This window comes from Callospermophilus lateralis, chromosome 10 (assembly GCF_048772815.1).
Source record: "Callospermophilus lateralis isolate mCalLat2 chromosome 10, mCalLat2.hap1, whole genome shotgun sequence".
NCBI classification, from domain to species: domain Eukaryota; kingdom Metazoa; phylum Chordata; class Mammalia; order Rodentia; family Sciuridae; genus Callospermophilus; species Callospermophilus lateralis.
The window spans coordinates 132,515,064-132,533,280 of NC_135314.1; the positions used below are offsets into that span (position 1 = coordinate 132,515,064).

The 18,217-nt window shown below is 40.3% G+C and overlaps 1 protein-coding gene and 1 pseudogene across 1 annotated transcript in view; both read left to right on the plus strand.

Annotated features, from left to right (window-relative positions):
* The first annotated feature begins 877 nt into the window (after window positions 1–877).
* The window catches only part of Prkar2a (protein kinase cAMP-dependent type II regulatory subunit alpha), a 75,825-nt gene continuing 58,485 nt past the window's right edge, over window positions 878–18,217 (plus strand). The window contains exon 1 of the mRNA XM_076868006.2: window positions 878–1,394. Coding sequence (XP_076724121.1) covers window positions 1,148–1,394 — 247 coding nt within the window. The 5' untranslated portion in view covers window positions 878–1,147. The remainder of the gene's footprint in view (window positions 1,395–18,217) is intronic.
* Window positions 8,472–9,383, plus strand: LOC143408710 (transformer-2 protein homolog beta pseudogene; annotated as a pseudogene).

Genomic DNA, 18,217 nt, shown 5'->3' on the forward strand with positions numbered 1-18,217 from the left:
TTTATTCCATTCCAATCTAGTGGGAGGAGGGAAGTAAGTTGGGTAGTAGTCCTGCTTCTTTTGTTCACCTGTGCAAAGGATAACAATACTTTATGGTCTACTCAATTTTATCAAGCAGTGCTGGCCCAGGGTCCAGGGTGAAATGTGAAGAGAGAAGGGGTTCACAGATCTAGACCTGTGACCTTAGGAAGAACAGGGAAAAAAAATTGTTTCTGCTCTGGGCATTATTCTTTTCTCACTGTATATAGCTGGCTGAGTGACCTCTTTCAATGTTATTTCTCTGCTGGTGGCTCTCAAATTATTTTCTCACTGAAATTTCTACTTCCTATAAGGCCTTCCCATTTTGACATGTCACACACCTCATGCCAGACTCCCAAAGGGCCTCTAGTCATTCCACCTGTCATCCAGAGTGGCCTTGATTTGACTAAATCTTTCTTTGCTCTTGCTGTGCTCTTTGCTAAAATGGTTTTCCTCCATATCTTCCTTTAGGCGGGTCCTGCTCATTTCTTGGGGTCAGCGTGACTTTACCCGCTAAAGCGGGCCCTCTTGCTCTCTACCAGAGGCAACAGTCGGGTGGGCATGTGTTTTTGCATCTGTATCCCTTTTGTCCTCTAAGAGGCTCTTAGCATATTTTAAAAGAATAAATGAAGGGTCTTTCTGACCAAATGAGAGGCACTAACCACCTTGCTTCGTAGGTAGACCACTTGTTACTTAATTTCCCCTGTTCCCCGCTGGGAGCAGCAGGTCAAGCACTTTGAGAACGTTAGAACAGATCGCCAGAGGGTGTGCCGCCCAGCGGCACACGCGCACTGAGGACCAGAGCTTGGCGAGGACGCGCACGCCTGCGGCCGCGTGCGTCACAACTCGGGCGCCTGCCCCTCCTGTCCAACTCTCCTCGCTGTGGGTGCCCCCGGCGGCGGTGGCGGCGGCGGCCCAGAGACAGCAGCGGCTGCACCAGACTGGCCGCGGTACCGTAGGGTTGCGTGGCTCAGAAACAGACTCAGCCAAAGGGGCGCGACGCGAGGAAGGTAAACCAGGGCCGCTCGTTAGGAGACCGCGGGCGCTTATAGAGAAGCCGGTGTGAAGGAGCGCGGAGGCTGTGGCCACCGGCGGCCCCTACTCGCCAGTCCCCGAGGCCGCCGCCGGCATGAGCCACATTCAGATCCCGCCGGGGCTCACAGAGCTGCTGCAGGGGTACACAGTGGAGGTGCTGCGGCAGCAACCTCCTGACCTCGTCGACTTCGCGGTGGACTACTTCACCCGCCTGCGCGAGGCCCGCGCCCGAGCCTCATTGCCGTCCGCCGCCCCTCCTTTAGACTTACAAGCTCCAGAGCCCTGCCCGGACGCTGTAGCTGAAGCGGACGGCGACTCAGAGGAGGACGTGGAACTGGAAGGTATGCGGCGGACCCGGCCAGGATTCGTGGTGGGGACCGAGGGAGGGGTGCAAGCAGTCTTCAGAGGTCTCCAGAGCGGTGCGGTGGGTCGGGCGTTGCGCCCGGGCCAATCCGACTGTCCAGGGCCTGGACCTGGGAGCTCTCTAATGGAGTTTGTTGGGTTCCTGAGCCGCCGGCTTGCGCCCAGCGTGTGTCATTTCCAAATTGAGTTGCATGGTTCTTGAGTCCGAGAGCAAACGGAGTGATTAGTCAGATTCAGCCCTGAAGGAAGCGTGAGGATTTTCAGTCTTGGTGGCGGAGAGGGCCGGAGAGGCGTGGAGCCCACTTCGGCCCCCGCCAAAAAATTTTTCGCCTTTGCTTGAGACCCTTAACCTATTTTAGTTCCGAAGATCAGAACATTCACATCCGGCATGTTTAATAACCAGGACAGTAAATTTGAAAATAATTCATTTTGGAGGTTATTGTGAAACTTTTTTTGAGCATAGACAGTAGAAAAAGATGAATGAACCTTTTATACTATCACATTCAACATGTCAATATGTATCACAAATGTTTCACATATATCTTTTTCCCCCATCGCTGAAGAATTTTAAAGCAAGTGTCAGATCGTTTCATCCCAGCTTGCATTTCTTTCTTTCCTTCCTTTCCTCCTTCCCCCTTCCCTTCCTTTCCCAGAGGTTGAACCTAGGAACACTTAACCACTGAGCTGCATCCCCAACCCTTTTTATTTTTTGAGACAGGGTCTCGCTAAGTTGCTGAGGCTGGATTTCAACTCTAGATCCTCCTGCTTCAACCTAAAGAGCCTCTGAGATTGGAGGCATGCCCCCCCCACTGACTGCGCCTGCCTTGAGTATGCATTTCTTCACACACACACACACACACACACACACACACATTTATTTAATTTATTTATTTTTTAGTTTTAGGTGGAATCAATATCTTTATTTAATTTTTATGTGGCGCTGAGGAATGAACCCAGTGCTTCATGCATGCTAGGCGAGCACTCTACTATTGAGCCACAACCCCAGCCCCATATATTTTTAATTTGTTTAAAACAATTGAATAATATTTGATAAGCAGACAGTATCTTGTTTAGTTTATTGCATGAAAGAAAACAACACTTTTTACAACTTGTTTAAGCAAGGAATGTCTAGAAGCAGTTTCATTTTCTTGATTTCTTTCGCATATGATTTGCCAATTTAACAATATAAGTATCCTACTTTTTTTTTTTTAAAGAGAGAGAGATATGTCATGAGCTTTGTAATGTTTTGAATAACCAATTAAAAAAGAGAGAGAGAGAGAGAGAGAGAGAGAGAGAGAGAATTATTTAATATTTATTGTTTTTCGGTGGACACAACATCTTTCTTTTTTTTTTTTAATGTGGTGCTGAGGATGGAACCCAGCAGCACCACGTACATGCCATTCGAGCGGGCTACCGCTTGAGCCACATCCCCAGCCCCAGTATCCTACTTTTTATGTGATAGAATTTAGAAAAATAGTGAAAACATTTGAGAGATGAAGAATCTTAGTGTTATTAGATCACACTGCGGGGGACTTTTTCAAGTCACAGCTGGCAAAGAGTTTCTGTGGGAGAGTATAAGCTTCAGTGGAAAAGTGTCCCTAAATTTGTTCATGTTTAAAGAGTAGATACTGTTATTCTGTGTTTCCCTTGCATGTTACATTATGAATTTGGGGGAAATCAGGAATTTTCCAGTCTAGGGCTGTGGCACACACCTATAATCCCAGCGGCTCAGGAGGCTGAGGCAGGAGGCTCTTGAGTTCAAACCCAGCCTCAGCAATAGTGAGGTGCTAAGCGACACAGTGAGACCCTCTCTCTAAATAAAATACAAAAAATAGGGCTGGGGATGTGGCTCAGTGGTTCAATGCCCCTGACCAATCAATCCCCAAGTTACCCCCTCAACCAAAAAAAAAAGGAAAAGAAAATTTCCAAATCTCTGACACAGGTTTGCTTCGAGGTCATGAACAAGTTGTCAAACCTGTTTGATTTCAGATTTTCTTATCTTTGAAATGAGGGCAGTGACAACAATCTCCCAGAGATAAATGTGTTTTTAAAAGCATTATTTCTGAGTGACTCCTAGGTGTGTTTCTTTGTTATTTATAAATTATAAGAGCTATAACCTGCCTCACATCAATTTTTATTTACACAAAACATTAATATTTTAGGAATTAATCCCAGATAAGTTTACAGGGTTCTGTATTATGTCTTCATTCTTTGTCATCTTTTTTCTTTTTGTTTTCTTTTTTTTGGGTGGTGGTGCTTGGGATCAAACCCAAGACTTTGTGCATGCTAGGCAAATGCTCTACCTCTGAGTTACACGCTAACTCCAGTAACAGAATATCAAAGTATGAAATAATATTTATTTGTGGAGAGCTGGAAGAATACAGACTTATAAATTAATCTGCAGAAGAACAATAAACTGGCATTCAGACTTGATTCATTTTTTTTTTTTTTTTTAGTTGTAGAGGGATACAATACCTTTGTTTTATTTATTTTTATGTGATGCCGAAGATAAAACTCAGTGCCTCACGAGTGCTAGGCAAGTGCTCCACCACTGAGCTACAACCCTAGCCCCCTTGATTCACTTTTGTAATCACCATAAAACATTTATTATTTGTGAGTTTCCCAACTTTTCTTTTGGAACCGCTTTTTTCTTTCTTTTTTTTTGAGGCAGGGTCTCTCTAAGTTGTTTAAGGCCTTGCTAAGTTGCTGAGGCTATCTTTGAACTTTCTGTTCTCCTGTATCAGCCTTCTGAGTTGCTGAGATTATAGGTGTGTGCTACTACAACTGGCTTGGTAACAGCCAAGCCAAGATATAATTTACAATCAATTTTTTATCCTTTTTTTCAGTACTGGAGATTGAACCCAGATGTGCTCTACCACTGAGCTACACCAAAGCCTTTTTTTTTTTTTTTTTTTTTTTAATTTTAATATTTATTTTTTAGTTTTCGGTGGACACAACATCTTTGTTTGTATGTGGTGCTGAGGATCAAACCCTGGCCACACACATGCCAGGCGAGCGCGCTACTGCTTGAGCCACATCCCCAGCCCCACACACCAAAGCCTTTTTATTTATTTATTTATTTATTTATTTATTTTTAATATTTATTATTTTTTTTAGTTATCGGGGGACACAACATCTTTGTTTGTATGTGGTGCTGAGAATCGAACCCGGGCCGCACGCATGCCAGGCGAGCGCGCTACCGCTTGAGCCACATCCCCAGCCCCGCCTTTTTATTTTTTATTTTGACACTTGAACTTGGGATCCTCCTGCCTTAGCCTCCTGAGGCATAAACCACTGTGTTCAGCCACAGTTTTAGAACATTTTCATCACCCCAAAAGAAATGTGTGGCTGTGGTAAAGTACTTGCCTAGCATGCATGAGGTTCTGGGTTTGATTCCTATGGACAACACACAAAAAAGAAGTCCCATAAACTTTTTTTTTTTTTTTTTTTTAAAGAGAGAGAGAGAGGGAATTTTAATATTTATTTTTTAGTTTTCAGCAGACACAACATCTTTGTTTGTATGTCGAGGATCGAACCCAGGCCGCATGCATACCGCTTCAGCCACATCCCTAGCCCAAGAAGCCCTATAAACTTTTACTATTACCCACCAACACTTATTCATTGCTCTCATCTCTAGGCAACTTGTAATCTTTCTATAGATTTGCCTATCCTGAACATTTTATATATTTTTTTAAAATTATATTTTAGTTGTAGGTGGACACAATACGTTGTGCTGTAGGTGTGACACAATATGTGGTGCTGAGGATCAAACCCAGTGCCTCACAAATGCAGGGTGAGCACTCTACCTCTGAGCCACAACCCCGGCCCATTTCATATAAATTAATCGTGTGATTCACACCTGTCACTTAGCATAATTTTTTTTTTCCTCTGGAAGTGTTGGGTAATGGGCTTAGGGCCTCATGTGTGCTAAACAAATCTCTATCACTGAGCTACATGCCCAGCTGTTAGCTTCATGTTTTCAGAATTCATCCATGTTGTAGCATATATCACTTCCTCATTTAAAAAAAAATGTTGTTGTTGATGGACTTATTTTATTCATTTATTTATATGCGGCACTGGGGTTCAAACCCAGTGCCTCATCCATGCTAGGAAGGGGTTCTACCACTGAGCCACAATCCCAGCCCCTCACTTCCTCATTTTTAAAATTTTTTTGAGACAAGTTCTTGCTGTCTGGTTGTAGACTCAAGTGATCATCCCTAATGTTGAACTATATGATTTTCACTTTGTAACTATTAAATCATACTACTGTGAACATTCATGTGTACAAGTTTGTGGTGAATGTATAGAGATTGAACTCAGGGGCACTTTACCACTGACCTATAACATTTGCCCTTTTTATTATTATTTGTTTTTAAAATGTGGTTTTGAGAATCGAACCTAGGGCCTCGCATGTGCTAGGCGAGTGCTCTACCATTGAGCCACAATCCCAGCCCCATTATTTTTCATTTTGAGACAGGGTCTTGCTAAGTTGTTGAGGCTGGCCTCAAACTTGGCTATTCTGCCTCCTGCCTCAGCCTCCAGAGTTCCTAGGATTACAGATATGTGACACAATGCCTATTGTAGTGTTTTCAATTTTCAATTTTTGAAGTATACACCTAGAAGTAGAATTACAGGGCCGTAGGATAGGGGTATAGCTCAGTTGGTAGAGTGCTTGCCTTGCATGTATAAGGCCCTGAGTTAAATACCCCAGCAACACACACACACACACACACAAAAAAAAAAAAAAAAAAAAAAAAAAAAAAAATTACAGGGTCATATTATAATCCTGTATTTAAACTTTTAAGGAATTGGTAGACTTTTTTTTTTTTTTTTTAACATTTTTTAGTTGTCAGTGGACCTTTCTTTTCTTTTTTTACTTTCTTTATCTATATGCAGTGCTGAGAATCAAACCCAGGTCTTCACAGATGCTAGGCAAGCATTCTACTACTGAGCAACAACCTGAGCCCCCAGTACTTCTTTCTTTTTTTTTTTAAAGAAAGAGTGAGAGAGAGGAGAGAGAGGGAGAGAGAATTTTAATATTTATTTTTTAGTATTTGGCGGACACAACATCTTTGTGTGTGGTGCTGAGGATCGAACCCAGGCCGCATGCATGCTAGGCGAGCGCACTACCGCTTGAGCCACATCCCCAGCCCTAGACTCTTTTCTTAAGTGGCTACGCTTTTTTATATTATAACTGTTATTATTGAGGGTTCTAATTCCTCCACATCCTTATTAGCACCCATGTGCATTTTTTATTAGAGCCAACTTAGTACCTAATTATGGTTTCAATTTGCATTATCCTAATTAATGACTGAATGTTTTTGGGCATCTTTCTAGGTATTTGTCGGTCCTTTTTTAAAAAAATTTTTTTTTAGTTGTAGATGGACACAATATCTTTATTTATTTATTTTTATGTGGTGTTGAGGATTGAACCCAGTGCCTCACATGTGCAAGGCAGGTGCTCTACCACTGAGCTACAGCCCCAACCCTTTGTTGGTCCTTTATATATCACTTTGAAGAATTGTCTTCAGGTCCTTTGACCACTAAAAATATTTTTATTTGGAGTTGTAGAAGGTTTTTATATATTTCAGATATCAATCTTCTATCAGATACATGGTTTATAAATATTTTATTCAGTGGATTGTCTTTTTACTTTTTATTTAAATGCTGGGAATTGAAGTCAGCACCTCATGCATGCTAGACAAAGCACTTTACCACTGACCTGTGCCCTCAATTCTTTTTCACTTTTTTGAAGTTTTCTATTTTGTGTTTGTGTGTGTGTGCTTGGGATTGAACCCAGGGCTGTATGCATGCTGTATGCATGGTACCACTAAACTTAACTCCCAGCCTCTGCCTGGTGGTTTTTGAAGCATTGAAGTTTAAATTTTGATGAAGTACAATGTATCTTTTTCTTTTGTTGTTTATGCTTTAAGGGTCATATATAAGAAATCATTGCCAAATCTAAGGTCATGAAGATTATCCCCTGTATTTTCTTCTACGAATTCTGTAGCTTTTGGATCTTACATTTAGTCCTTTGACACGTTTTGAGGGTTTTTTTTTTTTTTTTTTTTTTTTTTTTTTTTGGTACTAGGGATTGAACTCAGGGGCACTTAACTACTGAACCAAAACTCTAGCTCTTTTTACTTTTTATTTTGAGACAGAGTCTCACTGAGTTGCTTAGGGCCTTGCCAAGTTGCTGAGGTTGGGTTTGAACCTGGGATCCTTCTGCCTCAGCCTCCTGAGCTGCTGAAATTAGAGGTGTGTGCCACTGCCTCTGGCTTTGAGTTATTTTTGGTAACATGAGTTACAACTTTTTTTTTTTTTTTTTTTTTTTTTAAAGAGAGAGAGAGAGAGAGAGAGAGAGAGAGAGAGAATTTTAATATTTATTTTTCAGTTCTCCACGGGCACAACATCTTTGCCTTGTATGTGGTGCTGAGGATCGAACCCGTGCCGCACGCATACCAAGCGAGCGCGCTACCACTTGAGCCACATCCCCAGCCCGAGTTACAACATTTTGCATAGGGATATCCAGTGTTCTGTTTTTAATTTTTTTTTTTTTTTTTTTTAGTTGTAGATGGACACAACACCTTTATTTTATTTATGTGTGGTGCTGAGGATTGAACCCAGTGCCTTACATGTGCTATGCAAGCACTCTACCACTAAGCTACACCCCAGCTTGAAAAGACTATTCTTTTCTCATTTAATTGTCTCAGTACTATTGCCAAAAATTGGGGAGATTTAAGCCGGGAGAGAGGGTGGCATGTACCTTTAGTTCCAGTGACTGGGGAGGATGAGGCAGAAGAATAGCAGTTTCAAAACCAGTCTCAGCAACTTAGTTAGGCGTTAAGCAACTGAGACATTGTTTCAAAATAAAGAGTCTGGGGATGTGACTCAGTGGTTGAGTGCCCCCTGGGTTCCATTCCTGCTACATCCCCCTCCCTAAAAAAATATTAGGAAGACTTAGAGCCTATTTGGAGATGGTGCGGGGTGTTTTGGTTCTGAAAAGCTAAGAAAACAGTGTGTATGTCCTGTGTGTCTGCCGTGAACCCTATATAATGAAGGAGGAACAGGTTGGCAACTTTTGATCGAAGCTCAGCAAACCTTTGTTTGTTTGTTTGTAGAGACATTTTACAACTAAGCCACAACCCCAGCCCACCCCCTTTTTTTTTCCAAGATAGGGTCTCACTAAATTGCTGAGGTAGGCCTTGAACTTACAATCTACTCAGAGGGGTCATGTTGTCAGTTGGACAAATCCTGACCCCAACTGTTATCTTCGAATGTTTGGGTTTAGCTTGTATAGCACAGAAAGAGACCTAGAAGTGTTCTCTAAATATGGCCCCTTTGTTCATGTGTCTATAGTATATGACCGGTAGTCTAGGCATTCAAAAGGATTTGCCTTTTTTTTTTTTTTGGTATTGGGGATTTAACCCAAAGTGCTGTACCTCTGAATCATGTCCCCAGCCCTTTTTATTTTTTATTTTGAGATTTAGTGCTTATGGCCTTGCTAAGTTGCTGAGGCTGGCCTCAAACTTGCAATCCTCCTTCTTCAGCCTCCCAAGCTTCTGGGATTATGGGCATGTGTCACTACACCTGGCAAGAGGATTTGCCTTTGTCTATTTTGAAAATGTAGGTGATGCCAGGGAAGCTAAACAACATGCTTACTCAATAGAGTTTGTTGGACATAGAATCAGAGTTGATTTCTCTGTAACAAAAAGACCACATATCCCAGCACTAGCCATTTATTTACATGGTAAGATTTATTTATGGCAGCTCACACTGTTAGGTTTACTATGACAGAGGATACGATTGAGGCTATGATGATTGGGACTACTATAGGAGATCATACAGAGGAGGAGATGGATGGAGATCTAGCTACTCAAGACTGGGGTAAGATTTATAGAAAGTGATCACCTTCCCCTTATGTTCCAAAACTTGATGCCATTCACTTCATTACTGTTAAAGCATGAAGTTGAAGATTTTCTGAAACCTTACATAGAGCTGCAATATTATTTGTGGACAATATTTTTTTTATTGTATCCAGTTTAAAAAGGAAACAGTGCCTAGTGAAGTTAGGTGACTTACTCCTTTTATGATGACTACTATTGGTTGAGTTAAAATGCTGTTTTCATTTTGTATTTGTGTAGTCTGGTACTTTGTTCAAAGTTAAATGTTTTTAGAAAAGGTTTCTCTAGGGGCTGGGGTTGTAGCTCAGCTGTAGGGCGCTTGCCTAGCACATGCGAGGCCCTGGGTTCGACCCTTAGCACCACATAAAAATAAATAAGTATATTGTGTCCAACTAAAAAATAAAGATTAAAAAAAAAGAAAGAAAAGGTTTCTCTAGGGCTGGGGTTGTGGCTCAGAGGTAGAGCACTTGCCTAGAATGCGTGAGGCACAAAAAAATAAAATAAAGATATTGTGTCAACCTACAGTTACCTAGAGTCATTTTTTTTTTTTTTTTAAAGGTTTTTCTACTGAGCCTGGGCACAGTAGTGCACTCCTGTAATCCTACCAACTGGGGGTGATGAGGCAGGAAGATTGTAAGGTTTTTCAACTGAAACCAGGATATTCTGATGATGAAAGCCTTCTGTAAAATTCTACCAAATGACAAAAAACAAAAACAAGCAGTTTGATTTAAAAAATTGATTGGGGGGGCTGGGGTTGTGGCTCAGCGGTAGAGAGCTTGCTTAAGCGCATGTGATGCCCCGGGTTCAATCCTCAGCACCCCATAAAAATAAACAAATAAAATAAAGGTATTGTGTCCAACTACAACTAAAAAATAATTTTAAAAAATTGATTGGGGGTCTGGGGTGTATCTCAGAGGTACAGCACTTGCCTAGCATGTGTGAGGCACTGGGTTTGATTCTCAGCACCACATATAAATAAATAAAATAAAGGTCTATCAACAACTAAAAAAAAAAAATAAAGAAAATTGATTGGGCAAACAACAAATACATGAAAAAAATGTTCAACTTCTCTAGTAATTAGAGAAATGCAGATCAAAACTGCTCTAAGATTTCATCTCATTCCAGCCAGAATAGCAATTATCAATAGTACAAGCAATAATAAGTTTTGGTGAGGATGTGGGGGAAAAGGTGCACTCATACATTGCTGGTGGCACTGCAATTTGGTGCAACCACTCTGGAAAATTGAATGGAGTTTCCTTAGAAAACTTGGAATGGAACCACCATTTGACCTAGCTATCCCACTCCTCCTCTGTCTTTACCCACAGGACTTATAGTCGCACAGTGGGGGGGGGGGCTGAGGTTGTGGCTCAGTGGTAGAGCGCTCACTTAGCTCGTGTGAGGCCCTGGGTTGGATCCTCAGCACTACATAAAAATAAATAAAATAAAGGTATTGTGTCCAACTACAACTAAAAAATAAACATTAAAATATCAGCACACTATAGTGATGGAATCACATCAATGTTCATAGCAGCTCAGTTCACAGAAGCTAAACTGTGGAGCCAACCTAGATGTTCTCCAGTAGATGAAAAGAAAAGATAAAGAAACTGTGATATATATATATATATATATATATATATATATATATATATATATGTATGTATATATATATATATATATACATACAATGGAATATTCATCAGCATTAAAAGAGAATAAAATTATGGAATTTGCAGGTAAATGAATGGAGTTGGAGAATATCATGCCAACAAAAATAAGCCAATCCCCCAAAACGAAAGGCCAAATGTTCTCTCTGATAAGTGGATGCTGATCCATAATGGGGAGGACTGGGAATGGGAAGAATGGAGGAACTTTGAGCAAAGGGGAGGCAGGGGAGGGGAAAGAGAGGCAGAAATGATGGTGGAATGAGATGGACATCATTCCCCTAAGTACAGGTATGACTGCATATATGGTGTGACTCTACATCTTGTACAACCAGAGAAATGGAAAGTTGTGCTTGACTACTGAGCCACATCCCCAGTTCTATTTTTTTTTTTTTTTAAATTTATTTAGAGACAGGGTCTCACTGAGTTGCTTAGCACCTTGCTAAATTGCTGAGGCTGGCTTTTGAACTTGCGATCAAGTAAAATGCTTTAAATAGAGAATTGATTTATATTAATTAATTTCACTAGAGATTGACTTAAACAGGAATTAGGGAGACCTGGGTTTATATCCTAGCTCTATGATAGCCACCCAGCTTTAGTTGTTCCATTGTTGTTTTTGAAAGGAAAGTGACCAAGACACTTGTAGCCACCAAGAGATCTTTATTGCGGCAGTGTCTGATAGGAGGAAAGAGAGGAGAGAGAGAGAGCAGGGAAAGAGAGAGGGAAAGAGCAAAGGGAGAGAGAGGGAGAGAGCAAAGCGAGGGGGGAGAGGGGCCAAAATCTAATGGGGTCTCTGGGTCTGTAAGCCAAGGCCTGTGGTGATTGGATCATACTGTAGTTGCTAAGGGTGTCATCTTCTGCCTTCAGGCAGACCGGGCAGGGGCCAGATGTGGGTTTCCCTTGCACCAGATGAGTGGGGGTCCAGTGTTCAGCCTTGAGTGGGGCTGAGTGTAAAGCCTTGAGGCAAACAAGCAGTAAGGAACCAGACTGGTGGGGATTGAGTGTTTAGCTCACCCTGCAGCTAACATTTATTCAGCCTGCCTAGCAGCTAACAGTTTTTGTTTTGTTTTGTGTGTGCTGGGAATTGAACCCATGGCCGTAGGCATGCTAAACAAGTGCTCTACCACTGAACAATACCCCAGTCAGTATTTTCATTCTTTTTACTTTTAATGGTCTTGGGCTTGAACCCAGGGGTGCCTCTATCACTGAGCTATGTTTTTCATGTTTTTTTTTCCTTTGCATATACCTTCCTTTTTGCTTGGAATGCTGTCCTCCCTGTCAAGTCTTCTTTTTAAAATGTTTTTATTAATGCATTATAATTATAACACTGGGGTTCATTTTGATATAACCATATGTGCATGGAATATAATTTCTCCTTTTTAGTCTCTAGTGCTTCTTCGTTCCCTGCCTTCATCCCTTCCCCTGTTCCCCTTCTTCTACTCTACTGGTTGTCCTCCTATTTATTTATTAAAATTGATGCTTTAGGGGATGGGGATGTGGCTCAAGCAGTAGCGCGCTCGCCTGACGTGCGTGTGGCCCGGGTTCGAACCTCAGCACCATGTACAAACAAAGATGTTGTGTCCGCCAAAATAAATAAATAAATATTTAAAAAAAAAAAGAAATCATGATAAAAAAAAATTGATGCTTTATAGATATATATAAAGGTGGAATTCAGTGTGGTATATTCACATATGTACATAGCATAATTTGGTCAATTTTATTCTGCAGTTCCTCCCATTTCCTATTCCTCCTCCCCCACCTTAATTCCCTTTCTCTACTGATCTTCACTCTATTTTTGTGAGATCCACACACCACACACCCACTTTTTAAATTTTGTTTATTATTTTACTCTGCTTCCGCATATAAAAGAAAACATTTGACCCTTGACTTTATGAGTCTGGCTAATTTCACTTTCCCTGATGTTCACCAGTTCCATCCATTTGCCAGCAAATGCCATAATTGGATTCTTCTTTATTACTAAATAAATCTATTGTATATATATATATATATATCATGTTTACTTTATCCATTCATTTCTTGAGGGGCATCTAGGCAGGTTCCTTAACTTGGCTGTTGTGAATTGCGCTACCAAAACACTGATGTTCCTATATCAGTATAGTATGCTGATTTTAGTTCTTTTGGATAAATACCAAGGATGAGATAACTGTCATATGGCAGGTTCTGTTCTTGGTCTTTTGAGGAATCTCCATATTGATTTCCATAGTGGTTGTACTAATCCTCCCCCTCTTTTTTCCTGCTGAACTGCTGCTTGTCTTTTACTAACTAGTTCAATGGTTCCTTTTCTGCCCAGCAGCAACCCTATCAAATAGGTATTATTATCATTCTGCTTTTACAGATGAGAAAAATTGAGACTCAGAAGTTAACTAACTTGTTAAAGGTCTGCTAGTAAGTGAAGTGAGGTAGAGATTTAAACTCAAACATCATGGCTCATACTCCATGCTTTTAACCATTTTTCTCTTAATGCTTTCTAGATATTCCGCAAATACTTATTGTGTGAATAAATGATTCACAGTGGTCATCTCTATACAAGGGATTTAAGGGCATAGGTTTTCCCTTTCAGGGCAGTATTTTCAGTAAGGCACAAAGCAATCCCAAAGTGTTTCCTAATATGCTTTTTTTTTTTTTTTTTTTTTTTTTTTTTTAAGTTGTAGATGGACACAATACCTTTATTTATTTGTTTATTTTTATGTGGTATAGGGGATCGAACCCAGTGTCTCACACATGCTAGGCAAGCACTCTATCACTGAGCCACAACCCCAGCCCTAATATGCTCTCTTTTCACTATTTTTGTAGGGCTATTACAATAGGCCCAATACTGGTCTTTCATTATGATATTCTTATTGGAATTATCTTTCTATGATATTGCCTTGTAGAAGATCCTCCATTGACTCCCTAGTGCATTTGATAGTTCTTGATCCAAACTAGATAATGAGTTATTCTTCTATGTTCATTTGGTATGTTCTAGGGAACAACCCTAAGTGGCTTGCATTGGGTCAGGTTCCCATTTTGGAACAAATTACCATGCTGGAGCAGTGAGAACACTGTAATCTGCTGAGTTTGGATCATGCATCCTGTCCTGTGACCAAGTTAAAAGTGGAGAACAGGGTTGGAAGAGAAGCTCCACAAGGACTTCAAGTCTGTGAGAGACCACTCCTAAAATATCTAACTAGAAGGAAGAAGAGGGGTGGAGTAGTGGACTCACTGGAGATGCTAAAACCCTGCAGTGGCCTTCACCCTCCCTTCTGCCTTTCTGTTGTAGTTTAGCAGATGCTCACTCTGCTCAGCACTGAGACAGGGGAAGATAACAGTGTTTCTGCCTACAGGTGCTTATCATCTAGTGGGGCAACAGCATGCAAGCAGGCAACATGATATAATGATCCCTCCATTGGAGAAAATTGGAGGGAATTCTAATATATTGCTTTGGATCCATAATTAAATAATGGAATGATGGAATTTATTTTTTAAAGTATAAAGTGAACTTTCTATTTAATCACATCATTACTTTTCCGCAGTTGTCAAATTTAGATCAATCAAATCCTAGTTTGATCACTTCCTAGCTATATGACCTAGGGGACAGTTCTCTGAGTCTCAGTTTTCTCAGCAACAAAATGAGATGGGAATAGGATTGTTGTGAGGATTACATGTGATAATATCTTTAAAATGGTTGGCATGATATTTGCACATGATGAGACTCAAAAAATTGTAACTAGCCAAGCACAATGGTACATACTTCTGATCCCAGCTACTTTGGAGGCTAAAGCAATAGCCTGGGCAATAACAAGACCTGGTCCCAAAATTAAAAAAAAAAAAAAAGGACTTGGGGGGGTAGCTCTGGTAGAACAATTGCCTAGCAAGTGCAGTACTTGCCCAGTACTGCAAAAAGGGGAAAAATATATATATAACCAAGAAAAGATGTTTGAAAAGGCTAAATAAATAAAATTTTTTAAAAATTTATAAAAGAAAACGAAAATATGTAGCTGTTAGGCTCGTGGTACATACCTGTAATCCCAGCAAATTGGGAAACTGGTAGAAGGATCACGTTTCAGGCCATCCTGGACAGTTTAGGGAGACCATGTCTGAAAATAAAATTAGTAAGGGCTGCGGATTGAGGCCCTGGGTACCAAAAAAAAAAAAAAAAAAAAAAAGATGATTTCAATCTTTTAAAGATATATATGATTGCGTGTTGCCTGGCTCTTTCTCGTCCAGTGAGGAGGGAGGTCCATGGAACAGGGTAGAGGAGAATGTGGCTGTGGAGTTGCTAATCAAGACCTCTGGAGACCAAGCTGAAACCTTGGTCTGATTTAATTGCACAGTTACCATGTATATATACTCGGGCAGTAGCTAGGAAGATTATAGGCAGCCATCAATAACAATTTCTTGCTAACTATCCTTGCAGCGAATCCAGGATCGGGCAGTGGAGCAAGTGCCAGGACTGCAACACATGGCCTCACGCCCAGGGCTGCTTAGCACGAGGGGCGTGGTCTGCCACTCAGACAGCCTTAACGTATGCCATGTATGCAGTACTCCTTACACTTGTCCCCACATATGATTTTGAAAAATAAACACCCCTCCCTCTCCAAATTGAAATCTCTAACATTTTTACAGTCTCAGCACTTCATTCATAAGGTCATTGAGTCCACCTTTCAGGTCTTTTGTGGTGAGTAGGACTACTCTTATTGAATTTGTGAGAATAGTGAGGCTCAGTTTTCTTTCTTGCACTGAGTTTGATCCTCAGCACCACATAAAATAAATAAAATAAAGGTAATGTATATATCTACAACTAAAAAATAAAAGAAAGAAAGATGTATTTTGCTAGGCACAGTGGTGCACACCTGTAATCCCAGCAACTTGGGGAGGGGCTGAGTCAGGAGGATCACAAGTTCAAGACCAGCTTTGGCAATTTAGTGAGATGTTGTATCAAAAAAAAATTAAAAGCTTTGGGAACGTAGCTGGATAGTAGATTTGAGCCCCTGGTATCAATTCCCACATCAAGCCCCTCCCCCTACAGTATTTAAACCTTGAACTAAGTTTGACAATTTTAATTGATTTTAAACATTTTATCCATTTGGATATCCAAAAATGTTCCCATAATTTCCCCCTCCATGGGAGATTAGTCAATCCCCTGCAGATATTGAGGCCCAATTAACTGTACTGTTTTTCTTGTCCTACCCATTTTCCTTGTACTTGAAATTGAAATGGGGCCTTGGGCTATAACTCAGTGGGAAAGTGGTTGCTTAGCATGGATGAAGCTCTGAGTTGGTGGATCCCCAACACTGTAGGAAAAAAAAATACATATATGAGTCCTGACAACCCTGTGTTTAATCCCCAGTACCAAAAAAAAAAAAAAAAAAAAAAAGAACATAAGAAAGTTTTCACCTTGGGAAAGATGAGGAAGCTCATGAGTTTGATGAGTTTGATGGTGGATATGTTGGTTTGAGGCATTTGAGATATACAGAAGATGACAAGCTTGCAGTTGGAAATTCTTGTCTGTGGATAACAGGTGTTTAAGGATAGGTCAGGGGGCTGAGGTTGTGTGACTCAGTGGTAAAGTGCTTGCCCAGCATGTGTGAGACACTGGGTTCTATCTTCAGCACCACATACAAATGAATAAAATAAAGGAATTGTGTCCATATACAATTAAAAAATAAATTTAAAAAAAGATACGTCAGTGTTAGAAATTGTGAGTGTGAATTAGATCTTGAGGGGGGGGACAGAAGGAGGGAAGGAGGGAGGGAGAAGAGCAGAGTCCTCTGACTAATAGACACAGCATCTTGAGGGCTCCTCTGAATAGGATGGTAGAGGAATGAACCTGCGCAGGTAGGGGGAAGCCAGGCACGTGCTGTAAATCAATGAAAGCGTGATAAAAAACATTCATGTTTTGTTTTTCCTGGCAGTCATTTATATGCTTGTGTTTGTTTCTGAGAGTGATCTAAATTTTGTGATCTTTTCCAATCTTTTGTGCATGCACCTCATATTCCTTGCTTATTTAAAATCAATACTCTTTTTTTTTTAAAAAGAGAGAAAGAGAAGAGAGAATTTTTAATATTTTTCAGTTTTCAGTGGACACAACATCTTTATTTTTTTTTAATTTTTATGTGGTGCTGAGGATCAAACCCAGCTCCCCGCGCATGCCAAGCGAGTGCATTACCGCTTGAGCCATATCCCCAGTCCTAAAATCAATACTCTTGTGTTTGGCATGCATAAGGTACTGTGTTCAATTCCAAATGCAGGTGCATGCATGCATACACACAATCACTTTTCTTCTGTGACTTGCTTTTCTGAAAACATCAATGTTATCTATTATTTATATAATTTATATCATTCCTTAATTATTTTATATATGTATAGCACTACTTGGATTTGTGAGGATATTAAATTTGTTTATTAAAAACAAACTTTAAAAAATTAGTATTATATCATGCTGTACTTGTACAACGTTTTTTTTTTATTTTATTTTTTTCTTTTTAGAGAGAGGGAATTTTTTTAATATTTATTTTTTAGTTTTCGGCAGACACAGCATCTTTGTTTGTATGTGGTGCTGAGGATCAAACCCGGTCCGCACGCATGCCAGGCGATCGCGCTACCGCTTGAGCCACATCCCCAGCCCTTGTACAACTTTTTAATTTAAATTCTTTTTCATTTGTTTTTTTAACTGATATGCAACTTTTTTCACATGACAATACTTTTTTTTTCTTGTACCAGGGATTGAACCCAGGAGTGCTTAACCACTGACCCACATCCCCAGCCCTTTTTATTTTTTATTTTGAGACAGGGTCTCACTAAGTTGCATAGGGCCTCGCCAAGTTGCTGAGGCTGGCTTTGAACTTGTAATCCTGTCTCAGCCTTCCAGGCCACTGGGATTTTAGATATGCACCACCATGCCCAGAATTACATAACAATACTTCTTGAAGGTTTTTCCATATCAGTCTGTATACTTTTATTGCATCCATTTTAATGGATGTGTAGAGGTTTATACTCTATCAGTGCCAGTATTTCCTTAGTTTATTTTTCTAGGCAATTTTCATTTCCCTTCTTTTTGCTATTATATGTTTTAGTGATTATGGTATTTATAAACACACATATACATACGTTATAGTCAGCTTTTTTGCTGCTGTGACTAAAAGATCTGACAAAAACAATTTTAGAAGAGAAATTTATTAAGAGGCTTATAATTTTAGAGGTCTTAATCCATAGAAGGCTGGCTCCATTTCTTGA